The following is an 18,928-nucleotide window of genomic DNA, read 5'->3' as shown; positions in this document are numbered from 1 at the left end:
GTTTAATAGAAAAAATAGACTTTACAATCTCTTTAACCAAAAATAAATAAATAAAAACGTTAAAAAGTAAAATAATAAAAAAAAAGATATGTATATATATATATATATATATATATATATATATATATATATATATATATATAAAACCCCCACAGCTCTGCAGACTTGCACAACTGAACTGTTATGAATGTGTGAGGTGTGAATGGGGGGACACGTGTGTTCCTGGGTTTGGATACAATATCATACGCATCGCTTCCATGTAGTCTCGCTCCAGTCCGTTACATTGTATCCAGCTGTCAGAGAAGGGTGATGCGGCGTGCAGTGCGCATGCTCGGTGCAGGGATGCAGCGGCATCTTTAAGGTGGCCGGGGCGGGGCTGGTGGTTGCGGGGCGTGGTTATGCTGATGAAGGATGGACCTTCCCGTAGAGAAGAAGGAGCGCACAGGGAGGAGAAGAGAGGCAGGCTGGGCACACAGGCCTCTCTGTACACGGGGATAAGCGGGGACACTGTCCGGGGGGGCGACCTTCTTTCTACCTGGACGCTGGACCGCCTCGCTCGCTGGTTATGCATAGGATCCCATCTGTGTGTGGCCCTCCGATCACCGAGCGTCCATCGCAGCCTCAGCAGCAGCAGAGCATCCCTTGTGCTGGGCTCTCCGTGCCGGGAACACTGGGGACTTTCTGAAGGAGCGGACTCGGTGTCAGGCGGCTCACCATGCTCCTGATCACACCCGGCTCCACATCCCGAGATTTCCTCCACTCACTGGGGCTGGTGTGGCAGGGCGTGCTGTGGATTGTATGTGCTGTGTGTGCCGAGGACACAGACTTCAATGTAGAGGTAAGAGGGGTGAGACCTGAATGTAGAGGTAAGAGGGGTGAGACTTCAATGTGGAGGTAAGAGGGGTGAGACTTCAATGTAGAGGTAAGAGGGGTGAGACTTCAATGTAGAGGTAAGAGGGGTGAGACTTCAATGTAGAGGTAAGAGGGGTGAGACTTCAATGTGGAGGTAAGAGGGGTGAGACCTCAATGTAGAGGTAAGAGGGGTGAGACTTCAATGTAGAGGTAAGAGGGGTGAGACCTCAATGTAGAGGTAAGAGGGGTGAGACCTCAATGTAGAGGTAAGAGGGGTGAGACCTCAATGTAGAGGTAAGAGGGGTGAGACCTCAATGTAGAGGTAAGAGGGGTGAGACCTCAATGTAGAGGTAAGAGGGGTGAGACCTCAATGTAGAGGTAAGAGGGGTGAGACCTCAATGTAGAGTTAAGAGGGGTGAGACTTCAATGTAGAGGTAAGAGGGGTGAGACCTCAATGTAGAGTTAAGAGGGGTGAGACCTCAATGTAGAGTTAAGAGGGGTGATACTTCAATGTAGAGGTAAGAGGGGTGAGACTTCAATGTAGAGGTAAGAGGGGTGAGACCTCAATGTAGAGTTAAGAGGGGTGAGACTTCAATGTAGAGGTAAGAGGGGTGAGACTTCAATGTAGAGGTAAGAGGGGTGAGACCTCAATGTAGAGTTAAGAGGGGTGAGACTTCAATGTGGAGGTAAGAGGGGTGAGACTTCAATGTGGAGGTAAGAGGGGTGAGACCTCAATGTAGAGTTAAGAGGGGTGAGACCTCAATGTAGAGTTAAGAGGGGTGAGACTTCAATGTAGAGGTAAGAGGGGTGAGACTTCAATGTGGAGGTAAGAGGGGTGAGACCTCAATGTGGAGGTAAGAGGGGTGAGACCTCAATGTGGAGGTAAGAGGGGTGAGACCTCAATGTGGAGGTAAGAGGGGTGAGACCTCAATGTAGAGTTAAGAGGGGTGAGACTTCAATGTAGAGGTAAGAGGGGTGAGACTTCAATGTAGAGGTAAGAGGGGTGAGACCTCAATGTGGAGGTAAGAGGGGTGAGACCTCAATGTAGAGGTAAGAGGGGTGAGAATTCAATGTAGAGGTAAGAGGGGTGAGACTTCAATGTGGAGGTAAGAGGGGTGAGACCTCAATGTGGAGGTAAGAGGGGTGAGACCTCAATGTAGAGTTAAGAGGGGTGAGACCTCAATGTAGAGTTAAGAGGGGTGAGACTTCAATGTAGAGGTAAGAAGGGTGAGACTTCAATGTAGAGGTAAGAGGGGTGAGACTTCAATGTAGAGGTAAGAGGGGTGAGACTTCAATGTAGAGGTAAGAGGGGTGAGACTTCAATGTAGAGGTAAGAGGGGTGAGACTTCAATGTAGAGGTAAGAGGGGTGAGACTTCAATGTAGAGGTAAGAGGGGTGAGACTTCAATGTAGAGGTAAGAGGGGTGAGACCTCAATGTAGAGTTAAGAGGGGTGAGACCTCAATGTAGAGTTAAGAGGGGTGAGACCTCAATGTAGAGGTAAGAGGGGTGAGACCTCAATGTAGAGGTAAGAGGGGTGAGACTTCAATGTAGAGGTAAGAGGGGTGAGACTTCAATGTAGAGGTAAGAGGGGTGAGACTTCAATGTAGAGGTAAGAGGGGTGAGACTTCAATGTAGAGGTAAGAGGGGTGAGACTTCAATGTAGAGGTAAGAGGGGTGAGACTTCAATGTAGAGGTAAGAGGGGTGAGACTTCAATGTAGAGGTAAGAGGGGTGAGACTTCAATGTAGAGGTAAGAGGGGTGAGACTTCAATGTAGAGGTAAGAGGGGTGAGACTTCAATGTAGAGGTAAGAGGGGTGAGACTTCAATGTAGAGGTAAGAGGGGTGAGACTTCAATGTAGAGGTAAGAGGGGTGAGACTTCAATGTAGAGGTAAGAGGGGTGAGACTTCAATGTAGAGGTAAGAGGGGTGAGACCTGAATGTAGAGGTAAGAGGAGGGGTGAGACCTGAAGGGGGAGGCGGGACTTAAGTGTAGAGGTAAGGGGGAGGCGGGACTTATGTGTAGAGGTAAGGGGGAGGCGGGACTTGTAGAGGTAAGGAGACCCAGCATCATGATAGGTCTGTGAACTGACCACAGGGCTGTGCTCACCCAGGCACATGCACATCAGTACAGTTTATTAGCTCTAACCTTGTATAATGTAACTCTGGAAACAACATTGATCTTTAAAAATCTACAGCTGGCCATTCAGCATACAATCTGATTGTACAACCTATTTAAGGCTCACTATACATGTTACAATCTGTGCAGCAAGGTCTGTTGGATTGGGTACAGATTGATTGGTGCTCATATTACATAGTTTTGGTAATTCTTTTCTGATCTATCACTCACGATAGGAATAATCGATTGATAGTTGACCGATATGTCGCACATAGGGAAAGGGATTTTGATCAATACTTGGAAGATTGTGATCAATAACTGACAATCTCATTGTTTGATCGATTGGATTTAGAATCAAAGAATCTCAGTGCTGCCAGTCGATGCAAAGCAATAATTGATGGTTTCCTTCTCCGGCTGATTGACTCAGTTTGATTGAATTTGATCTGAATTGATCAGAAGCGAAGTCATGGTTATTGGATTGTATGCAGATTTAATCATTCTGATTGGATAATAAGATCCAGGCACATATGGCCACTGTTAGGTTGATTGTACAAAGATTGTATGGTGAGCTTTAGCTTTACAAATACTATGTAATATGAAGAGAAGCCCCCCCCCCCCCTTTTCTTTTTTTAATTGGTATCAAATCAGGCAGGCCCTTTTAATAAAATTGTTGGTGGTAGATCTAATGGAGATTGTATAGTGTAGGGGCAGCTTTTACAGCAAGGCCATCATTGATACATGAAAACAGAAGATGGGGGTTCCTCAGAGTGCAGGGAAGAACTCGTCCGCAATGTAGATAATTCTTTTCTGGCTGCACTTGGTTCTGTTGATTTTCAATGGAAAATTCTATTTTTTTTTTTTTGTTACCAATTCGCCATCACACTGCCAGGAGCAAGAATGTCACATTGACAGATGTGCCCCTCCACCCTCCTTCAGGATCATGTGACTTCTAGGATGTCAGTAGTGACAGGTGCTTATCACCTGAACACGTGCTGCCTTTCCTCTATGAATGTAACCAATCACAGGCCAAGGACCCGGTATCATTTCATTGGACATCATTTTAGTAAAAGGTTTTTGATTGGTGTCCTCCTCTCCCTGGTGTGACTGTGGCTGAGTGTATTGGGGGACTCTGATGGGAGAAGAGCAGAGCTTTGTATTCTATTGGGGCTCTTCTAGTTCTGTACAGGTGTGCTGCTGGCTTTGCCTATATCACATGCAGATTGGGTACGGCATACAAGAAATGCTTTACCATAGATTAGCCGGGGTGTGGTCTGTATTGTATGGGGCAGAGGGGGCATTATAGTAAGATTCTGGGGGGAATGGGAACCAATGACTAAAGAGCTTTTCTCTAGAGTGATTGGGAGATTTTTTAGTGCATTGCAAACTGCAGAGATCCGACCTCACTTATGACTGAGCTTCTCTATAAAGTAATATAGTTGGCAGCATGGAGGAGGGATGAGTGGTAAGGGGGGCCTCTTATTTCTTTACAATGACCAGAGCGCCATGAAGCATTCAGTGCTGGGTGTCCCAACAGTTCACGAATTAGATCAACAGCTGGATGCTTCATGTCCCTGCCTCCATACACTGAACGTTCTCTGTGCCCTGCCTCTATACACTGAACGTTCTCTGTGCCCTGCCTCTATACACTGAACGTTCTCTGTGCCCTGCCTCTATACACTGAATGTTCTCTGTGCCCTGCCTCCATACACTGAACGTTCTCTGTGCCCTGCCTCCATACACTGAACGTTCTCTGTGCCCTGCCTCTATACACTGAACGTTCTCTGTGCCCTGCCTCTATACACTGAATGTTCTCTGTGCCCTACCTCTATACACTGAACGTTCTCTGTGCCCTGCCTCTATACACTGAACGTTCTCTGTGCCCTGCCTCTATACACTGAACGTTCTCTGTGCCCTGCCTCTATACACTGAACGTTCTCTGTGCCCTGCCTCTATACACTGAATGTTCTCTGTGCCCTACCTCTATACACTGAACGTTCTCTGTGCCCTGCCTCTATACACTGAACGTTCTCTGTGCCCTGCCTCTATACACTGAACGTTCTCTGTGCCCTGCCTCTATACACTGAACGTTCTCTGTGCCCTGCCTCTATACACTGAACGTTCTCTGTGCCCTGCCTCTATACACTGAACGTTCTCTGTGCCCTGCCTCTATACACTGAACGTTCTCTGTGCCCTGCCTCTATACACTGAATGTTCTCTGTGCCCTGCCTCTATACACTGAATGTTCCCTGTGCCCTGCCTCTATACACTGAATGTTCTCTGTGCCCTGCCTCTATACACTGAATGTTCTCTGTGCCCTGCCTCTATACACTGAATGTTCTCTGTGCCCTGCCTCCATACACTGAATGTTCTCTGTGCCCTGCCTCCATACACTGAATGTTCCCTGTGCCCTGCCTCCATACACTGAATGTTCCCTGTGCCCTGCCTCCATACACTGAATGTTCTCTGTGCCCTGCCTCCATACACTGAATGTTCTCTGTGCCCTGCCTCTATACACTGAATGTTCTCTGTGCCCTGCCTCCATACACTGAATGTTCTCTGTGCCCTGCCTCCATACACTGAATGTTCTCTGTGCCCTGCCTCTATACACTGAATGTTCTCTGTGCCCTGCCTCCATACACTGAATGTTCTCTGTGCCCTGCCTCCATACACTGAATGTTCCCTGTGCCCTGCCTCCATACACTGAATGTTCCCTGTGCCCTGCCTCCATACACTGAATGTTCTCTGTGCCCTGCCTCCATACACTGAATGTTCTCTGTGCCCTGCCTCCATACACTGAATGTTCTCTGTGCCCTGCCTCTATACACTGAATGTTCTCTGTGCCCTGCCTCCATACACTGAATGTTCTCTGTGCCCTGCCTCCATACACTGAATGTTCTCTGTGCCCTGCCTCTATACACTGAATGTTCTCTGTGCCCTGCCTCTATACACTGAATGTTCTCTGTGCCCTGCCTCCATACACTGAATGTTCTCTGTGCCCTGCCTCCATACACTGAATGTTCTCTGTGCCCTGCCTCCTTACACTGGAAAGGCTCAGGTGAGCTCCTTGGCTGCGCACGCCGGCAAGGCTCAGGTGAGCTCCTTGGCTGCGCACGCCGGCAAGGCTCAGGTGAGCTCCCTGGCTGCGCATGCCGACAAGGCTCAGGTGGGCTCCCTGGCTGCGCACGCCGGCAAGGCTCAGGTGGGGGGTCCTTGGCTCCGGTTCCTATTGCTTTGTTCTTGGAGGATATTTGGTCTCAGCAGCTCAAACAAGGAAATTTGAGCTATGTGAAGACTGTGTTGTGTGCAGGCAGCCTGGTTACCGGGGGATATCTGCACAATGGGTCTCCATAGTAGATGTGAGATGTCGTCTGCCTTCTCTCCCATTGTACTGTCCATCATTCTGTAATTTTCTTGCTCAGGATAGAAATCCAGGAAGATCCAATATTCTGGGGAAGAAACCTTCTCTGTAGAGGGCCGTCTGTGACAACGCTGATAGTAAATCCTCGCACATGAGTCTTGTGTCTGCCACCAGTTGTTCCTCGATGATTGATGACATTGGGAGCTGGCAGGCTGGAGAGTCATCACTACCAAGTATAATCCAGAGGAAGAGGCAACCTGGTGGAAGGATCCCGGATATTGCTTTCAGATATTTAGTGTAATGTAGCACTGATCGGCTGTCGGTGCATGGGGAAGGGGGGCTGTCGATGCATGGGGGAGGGGGGCTGTCGATGCATGGGGGAGGGGGGCTGTCGGTGCATGGGACCTTGTCTGATGTTGCTGAATGAAAGCACTGAACGACTTACCTGTCAAATCCTAGAAATACTAATACTAGAGTCATAGCAATGTTTATTTTATAAAGTGTATTTGTATTATCTTCTACAAATAGACAAACTCAGTGTGTCCTCCAGATAATCATAATTTAATAACAGAATCATATAATATATCAATATTTTACTGTCTGGCATACAAATCTAACAATAATAAACACATAGTATAAACATAATACGCCAGCAGCTTAAAATCAAATATTGGTCAGCAAATATCCTTTTTCCTTGGTACAAACAATTTCATTCTTGTTAGAAATATTTACATATTTACAGGATGGAGGCGCAATCCACTTTTGCGGGTGAAAAATAAAATAAAAACTAGCCTATACAATTATTATACAAGTCATATTGTAAGTTAATTGTATCAAAAATTACATTTCCTTTTCAATCTGCAGCTCTGTATTTTTTTTTTTTTTTTTTTTGTAAAATTCAATGCAATATGGCAACCTGGAAGTGTTCTGTACACAGTTGGTATACAGGACCCCCAGAGATGTCATTTCCTGTTTGTGATTGGCTCACTGATTTCCCCAGAAGTCCGCATTAAGATACAAGTCAGATTTTAGGCATCCCCTGCAATAAGGAATGTAAGTTTTGGTGAGATACTCCCAAAGGGTTAATCCTAAAAGGATGCAGACACTTTAACTTTCCGTATAAGACCACTGCAAGTGCAATAGGCTGATTAATAATGAAAAAGTCACTCACATTCTGAATTATTCTGCCCATCGGCACAACCAGAAAGCTATTCCTTCAGAGCAAAAATGGGTAGGGATGTGCAAAAAAGTATGTTAAAATCTCTGCAATGTGCATTGATCACTCAGAGGGGATTGTTTGTGTGTGTGTGTGTGTGTGTGTGTGTGTGTGTGTGTTTGTGGTTCTTTTTTTTTTTTTTTTTTTTTTGTATTCTTAACAAAAAAAGTGGAGTTTAAATGAAAAAAAGCATGTCTGGGTTCACTCCAGACATCCAATACTGGGAAAATGAAAGGGCCACTCCACTAAAGTGGCATTTTTAAATATATGTAGATTGAAGGTGGTAGGCTTGGTGAGCCGCTTTCTTCTAATAAATCTGGCCATGCACGGTTTCAAATTCGATCAGTGGGTGACCATGTCAGCTGCCTCCCCTTGCCATCCATTGAAATCCCTTGGAAAATTGGAGCCATTTTGGCCACTAGATGGAGCTGATGATCATAGAAATAAACACTTATTTGCAAAGATTGTGTCCATAATGTGGTATTTTCTCAAACCACCTGCAAGCTTAGTGTTGTCGCATGTTGCACAGCACCATGTGATTGAGTGTGGTACATTTTCGAAATGAGTCTGGGGCTTTTTTCATGCATATTGCAGCCCATTGTGAACTGCCCTCCATGCGACACGTAGAAACATGACCGCACTTGGTCGTACCTGAAGGTGTGATCCAAGCCTTACTCTGACTTTATGCATACTTATTTGGGTTCAGTGGCTCATAAGTATTGAAAGATGGTCAATGAGATTGTCAGAAAGCTAGCATTTTCAGAAAGAGGGGGAGCAGTTGGTATCCACATGGCAAGCACGTCATTAAGTGAGTCAGCAAGGCATCCAAACCACTGACATTCCGGACACCCTGTGGCCTCCTTTCTCAAGGTGACATAACGTGGAGAAAGGAGGCCATATTGTCCCTGAAACATTGGTGGCTCCTCTGCGTGCCAAATATGCTGTTATTGCAAAGAAGCCCTCAGTAAAGATTCAAGCTATTTTTTTTGGTGTACTGGTTCTTTTTGTTTGGTATTTGCATGCAGATTACCCTAGGACATGTCCAGATGAGATGCTAAGACTCCATAATGGAAAGAAATGTAAGGGAAGGGAGGCAGGGACAGTCAAGCTGGGGAGGAAAGAGCTAGATGATGGATGTCCTTCAGCCAGGAAATGATGTGAGCTCTATTTGACTTGCAGCATCTAATGTATGCTATGAGAAGCTCACAGTGTGCAGTGAAATTAGCAATTTTGGTACAGGAGAAATGCCTGTATAACTGTGCAAGACTGAAGGGAATGCTGGATTTCTGTCTTAAATCTAAAACCCAACAGGGAGTTCAGGACCTCCTTATGAACCAGACAGACCTAAAGTACAAGAATCTGACCAATGGAGTCGGATGGACATAAACCATAATTCTCCTGTATATGATTTGGATGGATACTACAAACATTGGTCCAATTCAGTTTACGATCTCACCCCGTAATGGCCATACACTAGTAGAATTTCCTTCAAAATTGTTTATTTTAGGAACATTTGTTCCATTTTCTAAAGGTCAGTGGGGTCAAATTAACATCCCTTTTGCATTGCGGTGATGAGAAAATTTAAAGGAACGGGGTGGGAAATGTTCCTCTAACAAATTCATTTCTAACTGTGTATGTGTGGTGGGGTTTTTTTTTTTTTTTTCAGGAAAATTCATGTGTTCAAAAACTGAATGTTAAAAGCAAATTAAATTTTTAAATACCTTTTTAAACATTTGTCAAGTCATCAAATGTATAAAGAATGTTCGTATGAATGTTCCTTCAAAAATCAACTAGTGTATGGCCAGCTTTAGCAGTGCCCTCCTTTCAATTGCTGTTTGCTTTGTCACTGGCACAGGGAAGGTTTTAGGATTTGATAAAATGGATATAAACTTAATTACCTGTTTAGGGTACTGGCTACTTTGACTTAAAGACTTTAGGCCCCATTCACATTTAGTGCGTCTCCAAAGTCGCACATTTTTTTCCAGTGCGACTTTGGAGCGTGATTTTGGTGCGACTTTGATTTGACTTTACATTCCCTGGACCAAAGTCGCACCAAAGTAGTGCTGGCACCTTTTCAATGTCACTGCGACTTTAAGTCACACTGATTTGAACGAGTGCCATTGAAAAGAATGAGCTGTGATTTTTCATGTGACTTTGATGCCCAAAGTCGCACAACAAGTGTGAATGGAGCCTTACAGAATTTTTTACAAAAGTCCTGGTCTCATTATGTAGTTGAAGATGGATCCCATTTATGTACTTTTCCTCTGGTTGTGGACGAAGGTCACTTTTCTACTGTTTTCGGTGATTATCACATTTGTATTTCATATAGATCCTCAGAAACCTTTTTGTTTCTTAACTTTTTTTTTTTTTGTTCTCATTGATTAGATCTTACCTTTTGACTTGCATATCCAACCCCTATGCTGACTATACTAAGATAGTCAAGATGACTGATAGAAAGAAGCCATGCAGTTTTTCTTTCATTCATATGTATGAGATCCTTAGATCTGAAGAGGTTTAATAAATGTCTGTTGTCACAAGTATGACTAGGTAGTTGCTGATGTCACATTTTGGGAATAAAAGCAGTTTATTGTGATTGCCAAATCTTTTGAATCTTTTTATATGCTGCATCCAGATAAGACTCTTCTGAACGGCCTTGAATTTGAGTCAAGGAGAATTGCAAGGCAGAGTATGTTCCTGGGTTCTAAGCACTGCCGGCTCTTCCATCGCACACGCCTTGGAGAATGAGGGAGAGGTTGCACAGAACTGTCAAGTGACAGGGGACTGCAGCCCCGCCCTTAAAGGAGAAGTGTGGGCTATATATAAAAAAAAAAAACGTATACTCTCCTATAAGGCTGCTGCTTTGGTGTGTTTCTGCAGCTGTCCCCTGCTTGCTGTGACACTGAGCAATTACATAACTGCTGATCGCTCAGTTCTTGGTGCACTCTGAGCAGAGAGCAGTGATTGCCAGTCACCAGCTCTGTGCTCTGCCCTATTAGAGCTCACTGGGGTGCCAGGCTGTGGAGGGGATGGGAGCAGCAAGCTGAGAGGCTGAGCCAGCTGCCGTTCAGGCATCTGGATGGATCCTAACATTGTCCGGTTCCCTGCAGAGCCTGAACCAGCTCTGTGACAGCTGACAGCAGGCTTTACCCACTGTCAGCTGATTCTGTGTCACAGGAGAACACAAGTAGGTGCAGTTCTGGGACCCAGAAGAGAAGTATGGCCAAAAAAAAAAAAGCTTTGGCCATACTTCACTTTTAGGCAGTGAACAAAGGAATCTTTAGTGGATTATATAAAGCATAAAATAAAGTGGATCACCACTGGGCTAGTGTGAAATAAATAAGCAGTGAGATTTGAATTCCTCCTATTTAAATTATACATTTGTACTACCTTGTCTGTACCTATAGTTAGCTAGTCTATGAAATCTTTAATGATATCATAACAATATTCAGTATAAAAAAAATAAACACAATGCTCAAAGAAGCAAAGGTCTTATTTTACAAAGAAAGTAGAACGCTAACATAGAAAATGAAAAGACTAATAGAGAGCATATAAAACAAAAGCGCACATAGATGATGCGTTATGTATGTCCATTCTCTGTGTTCTGTATCTTAGCTGAAGCTCGAGGAGAAAGGGGCAAGAGAAGAGGCACCTCATTGTTGGCTCTCATTTTTAAAGCAAACACCACAAAAACATCCTCTGCCCACCCATGTAGTCATCTGTCCAATGATCTACAATACGTAAGCTGTCTTACCTAATCATCAGGAAGTATGTTATTACCCCAAACCTCCCCCAGGAAGTATGTTGCTGTCTTTCCACTAGGGGGGGCAGTATTATACTGTGAACTGCCTTGACCCAGGTCCTGCCCACATCTTGTTTCTTTAATCCTGTTGCAGGCCCATAAATCAGTCACTTTAACCTCTACCTCATCAGGAGGTCTAAACTGAGGCTTTCTTATCTCCATGCCCCACCACTAGGGGGTATGCGTGAATTCTGTTCCAGAGGCAGGATTCTGGTATGCCGTCTTTTGTTGCACGTACCCTGTTGTGTAGTCTGATTCTCATGGCATTCCAAGATGACTTCTAGCAGGCTAGATGGCTCTGCGATAACCAGGTCTCAACAGTCTATAAATATCTAATACAAAGAAAAACTTTGTGCCTTCCAACATATTGCAAGAAACAAATGATCCATTCTTAAAGAGGAACTTCACCTCTGTGTTATATTTTATCAATTCCCTTGTTCTCTGGATTATCCTCAATACACATACTCTCATTCCACCAATCCTGCTGTATTTCACAGTTCCACCACCGCACCAGGAGATGGTTGTCTCTTCCAGGTTCTGGCAGCTGGCCCTATGCTATGTCAAAGTGCATGTACATGGGATTGCCCCAAAGCCTCCTGGGAATGTGGGATGTGAAAATGATTATTCTACAGGATTTATACTATATAGCACCAACAGTTTGTACACTTAATTACAAAATAAAGGCAGATTGTACAATTATGCAATTTAAGACGGGGGTTAGGAAGGCCCTGCTCATGAGAGCTTGCACTCTAAAGGGAAGAGCAGGTGATAGAAAAGCTGGTGTAGGGAGTTCCTGAAAGTGGAAGAGGCTCAGGAGAAGTCCTGAGCTGAGTTTTGAGGGGGGTGGTGACAAGGGAGCTAGAGAGCAGAAAGTCTTGGGAGGAGTGAAGAGGACACTTTGGTTAATATTTTGAGATGACGTTGGTGATGTAGTTGTGGGCCGTCGTAAATATAAACCATAAATATGTGTAACGCTAAAAATAAACTCCACCCAATTTCCTTTTTACATTTGTCTATTAAAATATATATACACAATCCAATTGATTATAAAGTGCTATTAGTGCTTAAAAGGGACCTTAACTTTGGATATTAAAACATTTTTTTTTTTCCCGCCAGTTAATACCTTCCTGTCTGGTCATTAGCCTAGGCTTATGACATCATCGACAGCTCTCGCTCACACTCTCACTCATTCTCACTCTTGTGAGAGTTTGCCAGGAAAGGAGGGGGGTGAGTCATAAGAGGGCCAATGAGAGCTGGAGGTGTGCCTCTGTGTGTCTGTGTAAATCCAGGAAGTGAACAGGCAGCAGCTTCAGCCCACAGTTAAAATGGATGCTGCCAGACTCAGTGGAGGGAGATTTCTGCAGCATATTTTGGAAAGTACAGAATCGCAGTATATATAAAATAATATGCAAAGTGATTGGAGGGAAGCTTCAGAATGGCAAAGATGTTTTTTATTACAAATTATGTGAGCAGACTGCAGTTCCTCTTTAAATACAAAGTACAAATTGATGTCCTTTTAGCCAGTTCTTATGTGCAAAATCATTTGTGCGCTCTCTTAAAAGTGCCATCAAATTAAAGTCATGCTTCTTCATAAATTAGTGTTTCTGTTCACTCCAAATCAAAAGTGCTCGTACATAACACTCCTTCCACCTCTCCCTCTGGGCAAAACACTCACCAGATGTTTTGTGACTGCCTTATGAAATAAGAGGGTCTCAAAGGCTTAAATACAGGCTTCCCTTTTATCTAGGACTCCACCTCACACACTCCTTTTGAGATATACTTCCAATATTTCACTTCATCTATTCCAACAGGTCTCAGAACATAATACCGAGAGAGAAGACCTCTAATAGTGTAATACTATTAATTTCCCATGAATGCAGCATATTATACGCTTAAACATAGCCCCGCACATCAGGTTTTACTGTTCGCTCCTCGCTTTCTATTCAAAATGGCCATGCTTTCCACTGTTGTGGAAGTATAGTGTGAGTGGCTCCGCCCAATATGCTTCATCCATGTGACGTCTTCAGGGGATAGATCAAGTTGTAAATGGCTTTGTAAGTTATTATTATTCGAAATTTATTTGTTGGTCAGTGGAGGAATTAGCAGAGTGGTATCCCAGCAGGTGCTTGGAAACTGGGGTCATTCTTGTCTAGGCAAGAAAAAATAAATCTTATCTATGGCAGCTAACGACCTTTATCATACCAACCAATCCATTAAAAAATTTCCTAGAAATGTCTGAATGAGGTTCACCCTAGGGCTGCAACTAATGATTATTTTCATAATCGATTATTTGGCCGATTATTATTTCGATTAATCAGATAATAACCTTAAAAAAAAGAGAGTGGTGTATAATTTGATATGTAAAGTTTAAAAAAAATGAATTCTTAATCTCTATGCAGTGGTAAATATAAATAACCAACTATATGTTTAGGGAGAAAATTCTCTAATCTACTCTGAGAATAACAGAAGAGAAATACTGTATATACTATTGGAGGTTGAATCTGGTAAATATCAGACTAGGAGATCACATTTTTTATTTGGACCCCTTTCACACCGGGGCGCATGTAATGTGCCCTGTTCCAATGTGCCCTGCCTGCATGTAATATGCCCTGCTCCCACGTAATGTGGCTTGCCTCCATGTAAAAGTTTACTTTAAATGTAATTGTAATGCCTTCTATTACCTCCAGTCTATCTGCCTTCACCTTCTCTGGGTTCAGATGCTGATCTTCCCTGCACAGTCTTTAAAGTATTTTTTTTAAAACAACAAACATGTTATACTTATCTGCTCTGTGTAATGGTTTTGCACAGAGCAGCCCAGATTCTTCTCTTCTGGGGTTCCTCACCGATGCTTCTGGCTCCCTGCATTCAGAATGCCCCAATAGCAAGCTACAAATTATAGTATAGTGTGCTCCTATAACAAGGTAAAAAGCTTCTGCCTTTACACCCACTCATTTCCTGCCCAGGACTACATGTTCCATGAGGCATTGCTCCTCACACATTCATAAGTTCTCAGGCACTTACTGACATGTATGGACGGTGTACTGAGCTGTATGTGTGCTGCACTGGATTTCCTGATATGTAAACAAATATTGCATTCTGTATGCAGGCTAACTAATTGGCTGGCCGATTAAACGATTATGAAAATAGTTGACAACTATTTTCATAATCGATTAGTTGTCGATTAATCGATTAGTTGTTTCAGCCCTAGTTCACCCCTAGTAGCCCTGTGGGGTCATCCGTGGACTCTGGCCAAAGTATCCAGCGCCAAGTAACCAGCATTCTTTGTTATGTGGTAGTTTTGTTTTGTTTTAGACATTTAAAGGTTTTCAGATAACTGTAAATTTATCAGCTGTATTAAGTGGAGTCAGCTAAGTGAAAATGAGATCCTTGAAGCACGCGCTGTGGTAGAGGTAACTCATTAAAAAAATAAGTGGCTGCTTTATGGTTGAATGCTTTTGCATTCCTATATTTCCACTATAGGCTGCCCTTCTATAAGGAACTGTTCTCCACTGGCCCTGATATTATTTTATTTTTCTTCCTTGCTGTAAATTTGCCTCCGCCACGCTTCAGCTTCTGTGGTGCAATGATTATTTTTTTTGATGTATTGCAAATGTCATTGCATTTAACACTATGGCTGCTAAATGAGTCTGCTGCTATTTGTACTTCAATGTGTCATCAACTTTTTTTTTTTTCTGACAGCAGCTTAAAAGCAGTTCACGTCTTGCCTGGTTTTCATTCTCCATTACAATCTATTTAAGACGCAATCATGGAAATGTGTCAAAAAATCTGCACTTAGAACAGGCAGAAATAAGAGGGTGGCAGGATGGGAGAGAAATCCGCTCTGTTTTCCAGCCTTGACTTAAAGGTAGACTTGGGTCATAATGACTGGAAATGAAGGCTTGGAATGTTAAAGTGGGCTTTTAGTAACTTGTCTGCATGAATACGTTCTGATATCCCACAAAATACAGCAACTGTGTAATCTTTCGAAAAAGCTATACCTTTTTATCATTTAAAAAGCTGTCTCATAGTTTTAGTCTGTGATTTTTGCCCAGGCTGAGATGATGTCACCAGTCTGCTGCAAGCAAGAGGAAGCGCGTGCTCAGTCTCCTCTCCCAAAGTGATCAGACTAAACATTGCGGGTGAAAGGCTGCTGTTGGGGCTCATCTGTGTCAAACATTTTGTGAAGACAGACAAGAACTGCACAAACGCCATAGTTGACTGTGCCATGTCAGGAAGTCAAGCTTACCCTGGATGATGCCTGAACAAAGTTCTGCTGAAGAGAAAATCAGATGAAAGTATTGTCAAAAGGAGTACTGTGATCTCTGTGATATGTACCTGAATGTGTTGCAGGTTTTTATTACAGATCATTAATACCCGTGAACTTTCCGAACTGCAAGAGCCCAAATAACATGCCACAGCTAATTTTGGAGAGATCCGTGCACATAGCAAAGTATTTGCTTAATGGTGAATTGGAGGGGTGACTTGGGGGCGGCACCAATATATTTCATAGCCCGAGAAAGCTTAGGGCGTCGCTCCAGGTTCCCATACAAAAAGCTCCAGTGATTAACACTAGGTGGGTTCTAGCGTGTAAGAGCCTGTCCTGCCTCAGTATACACAAGTGAGAAAGTAGAAGAATAAACTTCCACACTCTTATATGAGCCCAAATATCAAGCTATCAATGAAGCCCCGAGGGCAGGGCGAAATGCATTGGATGATTGTCCTGGATGGAGCCTGGCTGAAGCTGATTTTAATAGCTTGATACTCTGGCTCGTTTAGGAGTGCGGCAGTTTATCCTTCCTCCTACCAATATATTACATTTTTTAAGGTGAGTAACCCCCTCTGAAAATACAAAATTCATTGGTGCATGCAAGCACTGAATACCCATCCATAAAAATAAAAAAAATTGCGTTGAGAATCAAAATATTTTTTGATAAGCTTACATTTATTTTTTTCCTACTTTCTGATTTTCCTTGAGGCACTGGTGACGGAGCTCTAGTCTCACAGGTGCCTCCTGGGAGGACAACGTCGCCCCCTTGCCTTCCAGGGAACACCACATCTCTCGCATAATCTGTACAAGACAGTTTGTTATTGTTTCTGAACAACAAGCCACCTCAGTAGCATCACCAGTAGGCCGGCACAGGACAAGGAAGAAGAAGCTGGCCATCAATTACATTATTTGTGAGAAATGTGGAGCCCAGACGGGAAGGACCTATAGGAAAGGGGCAGTCGAATAAAGAAAGCAGCATGTTTGCATTTGTTAAGCTGGCCACAGATGGCTTTTTTTTTTTTTTAATTTTCAGTCAGTGGGCAATTTAGGTAGATGTTCTAACATGATTGTGCACCAAGCAAGGTCCATAAAGACATGGATGAGCGAGTTTGGGGTGGAGGAACTGGCCTGCATGGAGTCCTGACCTCAACCCGAATGGAACACCTTTGGAATGAATTGGAGCAGAGACTGCAAGCCAGGCCTTCTCATTCAACATCAGTACCTGACCTCACAGATGCGCTTCTGAAAAAATGGTCAAACATATCCATAGGCACACTCCTAAACCTTGTGGACAGCCTTCCCAGAAGAATTGAAGCTGTTATAGGTGCAAAGGGTGGGCCAACTCAATATTGAATCCTACATACTAAGACTGGGATGCCATTAAAGGTCATGTAAAGGCAGGCGTCCCAATACTTTTGGTAAAACAGTGCATTTCTTGTACATCCAAGGTGGTGAGGAGGACCGGAGCTTAGCAGCATCCCTCCAATAAAGGCATTGAACGCCAATTACTTTGTTGTTGCAGGAGATCAGTGGCTGAGGTTGGGACTTTAAAGGCACCACCTTTTGCATCATGTTACATCAGTATTTAAGGTGTAACATGGAACAATTTAGTCCCCTCCACCCCCAGCTTACACTTCTACAGCTCTCTAACTGAAAGCCCATACCTTCAGTATGAATAGGAAGCTGGTCTGCAGAAGCCTTGCATTGCACCCACGATCCACTGATCACAGTTGCAATGCATACATATGCAGGAGAGTTTGTTCTTTTGAAAAACACTATGCTCTCCAGATCACCAGTTGAAAATGAAGGGGGGAAAAATAAAAGCCTAAAAAAAATGAATGCAGCCACCACATCTAAGAATTGGTAAGTTGCAGTATAATAAATGTTTGCTTTTGTGTCTTAATACCGCTTTAAGTCTGAACTCTGTGCATAAAAAAAAAAAATATATATATATATATATCTGAACGGTTGCGTTCTCCTGGATGAGCTGTTTGCTGGATTCATGTTTTTTTTTTTTTTTTTTTTTTCCTGGACGACTTTGTTCTGTTATAAGTCATTTTCTACAGCGGGAGCCTAAAATTGGCTGACTGCAGTGTGTTTCAATAGGATTACTGAGAGAAAGTCAGCTGCACATAGGATTATAAACCTTGCATGGCCACAGCGTTATCTGAAATGCTTCTGATTCGAGAAGATGCTGAAACGTTCACATATATTCCTGGTTTGTGACATTTCCTGGGGTCACGAGTGCAATCTGCAGGAAGGTACTATTCTCTAGGTAGGCTTTAAGGCTGGATTTAACATCTAGGCTTTGCGGTAATTCGCGCTAAAAAATGGCATTCTAACTAGAATTCCTGTTTTGCAGGGGAATGGGCTATATATATCGCCCTGCCATACGTTTTTAGCACCCCTATGCACATACTGTAAGAAATTAAAATGTTCCTGCACCCTAGTGCAGCACAGTGCTTGTGTGAATGCTGGTCATGTTGTGGTGTGTGTGTGATAGATATAATATAGATATAGATATAATATAATTTAAAAGTAATAAAGTGTGAACAGTACACAAGGCTGACTTTAGGAGTGTACCAATAAAAAAAAAAAAAAGACAAGTTCTGAGGTGATTCGGAGCATTCAGTAACTCTATCAAAAGTGTGCGAAGGCATAACGCAGCCTAACACACTGCAGTAGCTTGCAAAAAGAATAATCAGGTAGAGAACATTCGATCCAGAGATGAAAGCTCTGGTGATTAGCCATTAACCAACAAAAATATACAAAAGGGGAACAGAAAATCAGACCAGAAAGAAGAAGAAATAAGGATTCACTTCCTGATTCGCTTACTGAAGATGGCGGCGGCAGCACCCGAGAGCCAAGCGACAGATCTGCTTCGGGTGACGACATCGTGGGCGCCCTGGACAGGTAAGTGTCCATATTTTAAAAGTCAGCAGCTGCAGTATTTGTAGCTGCTGACTTTAAAAAAAAGAAAAAAAAAATTTGGCCGATATCTGCTTTAAGTCCGTCAATGGCTTGCCTAAGACCCCATACACTATTAGATTTCCTGCAGATTTTTGTCTTCAGATTTATCAAAACCATATACTATGAGGTCAAACCTTAAGGCCTCGTACACACGAGCATCTGATTTTTGGCAAAAGCGCGTGTGCAGGATTTTGTATAGCATACTATGAGAGTATAAAGAGGAAGTTCATTTCTCAATCTCCGCCCTTTGGGCCCCTTGTGCTAATTTCGTGCTAGTAGAAGTTGCACTGCATTTCGACATTTCATCAGCTGCCGCGTCACAAATGTTAATTCTAGATTATGAACAGTA

General features: G+C 43.3%; 1 protein-coding gene across 2 annotated transcripts in view; it reads left to right on the top strand.

Moving 5' to 3' along the window:
* Positions 1-386: 386 nt before the first annotated feature.
* The window catches only part of MMP16 (matrix metallopeptidase 16), a 325,636-nt gene continuing 307,094 nt past the window's right edge, over positions 387-18,928 (top strand). For both annotated transcript variants that reach the window (XM_073631917.1, XM_073631916.1), the window contains exon 1: positions 387-838. In XM_073631917.1, the coding sequence (XP_073488018.1) occupies positions 716-838 (123 nt within the window). In that variant the 5' untranslated portion in view covers positions 387-715. The remainder of the gene's footprint in view (positions 839-18,928) is intronic.

Source organism: Aquarana catesbeiana, linkage group LG05, assembly GCF_042186555.1.
Source record: "Aquarana catesbeiana isolate 2022-GZ linkage group LG05, ASM4218655v1, whole genome shotgun sequence".
NCBI classification, from domain to species: Eukaryota; Metazoa; Chordata; class Amphibia; order Anura; family Ranidae; genus Aquarana; species Aquarana catesbeiana.
The sequence above is the reverse complement of the archived record's forward strand: the minus strand, read 5'-3'. Positions and strand labels throughout refer to the sequence as shown.